This window comes from Cenococcum geophilum, assembly GCF_001692895.1.
Source record: "Cenococcum geophilum 1.58 unplaced genomic scaffold K441scaffold_25, whole genome shotgun sequence".
Classification (NCBI taxonomy): domain Eukaryota; kingdom Fungi; phylum Ascomycota; class Dothideomycetes; order Gloniales; family Gloniaceae; genus Cenococcum; species Cenococcum geophilum.
In genome coordinates, this window is record NW_027137583.1 from 13399 (window position 1) to 16178 (window position 2780).

General features: G+C 43.7%; 1 protein-coding gene across 1 annotated transcript; it reads right to left on the reverse strand.

The window, feature by feature from the left end:
- Positions 1–1398: 1398 nt before the first annotated feature.
- K441DRAFT_677933 (uncharacterized protein) lies at positions 1399–2312 on the reverse strand (the record flags this gene model as incomplete). The annotated part of the gene is made up of 4 exons (XM_067651116.1): positions 1399–1536; positions 1677–1922; positions 1954–2158; positions 2269–2312. The coding sequence occupies 4 exons, from the start codon at positions 2310–2312 to the stop codon at positions 1399–1401; spliced, it is 633 nt and encodes a 210-aa protein (XP_067503122.1).
- Between the last annotated feature and the right edge of the window lie 468 nt (positions 2313–2780).

Genomic DNA, 2780 nt, shown 5'->3' on the forward strand with positions numbered 1-2780 from the left:
TTCTATTGTTTAAGACTGCTGATGAATGCCTATTACATAAATCGATCGTATCCTGACGGAAGAGAGAAACAACAGAGGTTTTGTTGTGGTATTTTTACTTAGAGATCTCCTATCCAGATTGAAGTCCGATATTTCCCGATCTATACATTACTTATGATATCTACTTATATTCTTGTCCCAATAAACTCGTCTCGATATTCTGATATGTAAGCACAACCACTACATAGGATCATCCTCTATTGCCAGGAATAATTATGCTCCTTTCAAATACTTATTCCCGTTTTCTACAGGATGTTCATGAATCATCTTACTTCATTATACTTCGAGAATCTAACGTGAGGCATCACATACCACGAACGTGGCATGGCTTTCTATAAATAGAAAAGACGCTCTCTCCAGATTTCTTTCCAGTGCACGAGCAAGGGGAAGGGTGGAGAGAGAGAGACGCTATGTAACTCAATGAGGAGCTTCGAGACTGAAAAATGAGAATGATTCCAAAGGCATACAAGAAGATCACAACCTCAAAATGAAGAATGATCATTCATACCTTTATTCCGTCGCATAAGTTCGTATCTCTCCGAATCACGCTGATATAAGTCTGCTTATAGCCTGGATTGGAAATCTATTGGAAAAGAGATATGCACCTTGTTACAATTGGTTACGATACCACGTAGTTTGACGTTCATCATTACAGGTCACTGCATCGCAGCTATACAGATCTTGAATTTACACTTTCTCTATTATAAGAGAATGACTGAAATGCTCCTCTCATATTAAAAGCCTCAAAAGGTCTCAAATACACTTATATCCACCACGATATCAGTACGAAATGGAAGTTTCTCTCTTCTATTGACATGCGTAAACCCAAGATTAAATCTACTCCAGGCCAAAAGTGAGTAGATAGAAAAGTATCCTCTCCTCCCGCTCGAAGATTTACTATCTCTTACACTAACTGGAAATGATATTCCTATTGTTCCTGATTGGTCACATCTCCCTGAGTCAGACTCCAAATATTCTGTGCTAGTGCTCTGTCTAAACCTGGAGACTATCAATATAAAAAACACCAAAAAATAGATAATCTCTCGACTATCATTATTTCATGTTTCAGAGTAATTTTCAGTTATGTTCTCTGATTGTTCCATACCTACGTCCAGAGTCAATCACATTTTTCTGTGCTAGGTGTCTGGTCTAAACCGCAGATATCAAAAATGATATCTCTCGCCTCTTTTTTCTGTTCTTTAGGAAATTCGTTTTTCTCTATGGTTAACGTCCATGTTGATGATTCTATCATTTTATGGGCTTCAGAGAGGATGGATGCCGTCACATGCCTATCGACGAGTTCTCTTAAACCGGTACATACTCCTCTGTCCGATCGAGATCAAGATCCCTGGTACGTGCTTATTTGACAACGCCGGACGTGGTCAAATAGATTTTCGTGGTAAGTACATAGATGGACATATCCTTGTTATCCGGTTTCGAGGCCAGCGGGGGGGAAACGAGGAGGCAGTCAAAGCAGCGTTCCCCGGCGGCGGCCAACTATTATGTTGGATTTCTTGTGCAGTGGCAATATTCCTGACGTCGCTCTGCGCTCGCGTGTGTACAAAAATAAAAACAAATCCAACACCAAAAATCACACAACACACCCAAACAACCAAAAAGCAATAAAAACCACCTACCAAGCCAATTGTCTTAAAGGTAGGTGTTTGGCGCCAGACGGTGTCCTCGTCTGCATGGTAGGTGATTGTTGCAGTCAGACGGTCGTCTGTCCGTCTGCACAATAGGAAGGATGATGGTTGTCTGCCACAGGCGTCCCGTCTGTTGGGACCTAGGAGAATGTTGATGAAGCAGACGGCGGTCCCGTCTGCCTGGACCTGCACCCCAATGGCTTGATGTGACTTGGTACCAGATCGACGTCCCGTCTGCTGCAAAGGTTGATGTTGGCAGACCACGTACCGTCTCGCTGGAAGGTCGTATTATGGGCAAGAAGCCGTCCGTCTGCTGGAGTGTGATGTTGGGCAGGACGGCGTTCCCGTCCGGTAGGAGTAGATGTTGCGGCAAGAAGTCGTACGTCCCGTCTGCTGGAGTAGTAGTTGTGGCAGCAGGCGGATCCTCGTCTGCTGAGGTGCTCAGACTCTGTACTAGACGGCACCGTCGTCTTCTGTGTAGGAGTTACTTAATACTGGTCAGACAGACCGTACTCGTCTGGCTAGGAGATGACGTTGGCCAGGTGCAGACCGAGCGGGCGGATATACATTAAATTTGATATACCTCCCTGGGCCGTCCGCATGGCGTCCCCGTGGTGGCGTCCGCATGGCGTCTGCTACGTGACGGATCCCATCATCGATATCATCCCCTATTCCCCTTCCCCGGCCGGGCACATGAAATCGTGCAATAATTTATATTCCACATATCCGCCTTAAACCACAAATATGGGATAATGTTCTGTTGGAGCACTTTTAAAAAGGATATCCTCACCCAAATACATTGCTCCAAGCGGGAATATTTTATGGGCAAAGATCTCGCATTTAGATCCTAATTCATCCAATGAAAACCCCTCTCATGGATGATTAATGATTAAGGGATGGGTAAAGAAATCGTTCCTCTTCCTTATCCCATGTCTTAATTTGTCAGCATACCCCCATTAACCATCGATTGAAAGTTCGATCATTCGATATACCAAAGAGAATAAAGAATATACGTTTTGATGCAATTTTTAGATGGAAAATCTCGCGAAAAAGATGAGATCCTTGCCGTCTTATGCCGTCTTTATCTATTTTCTC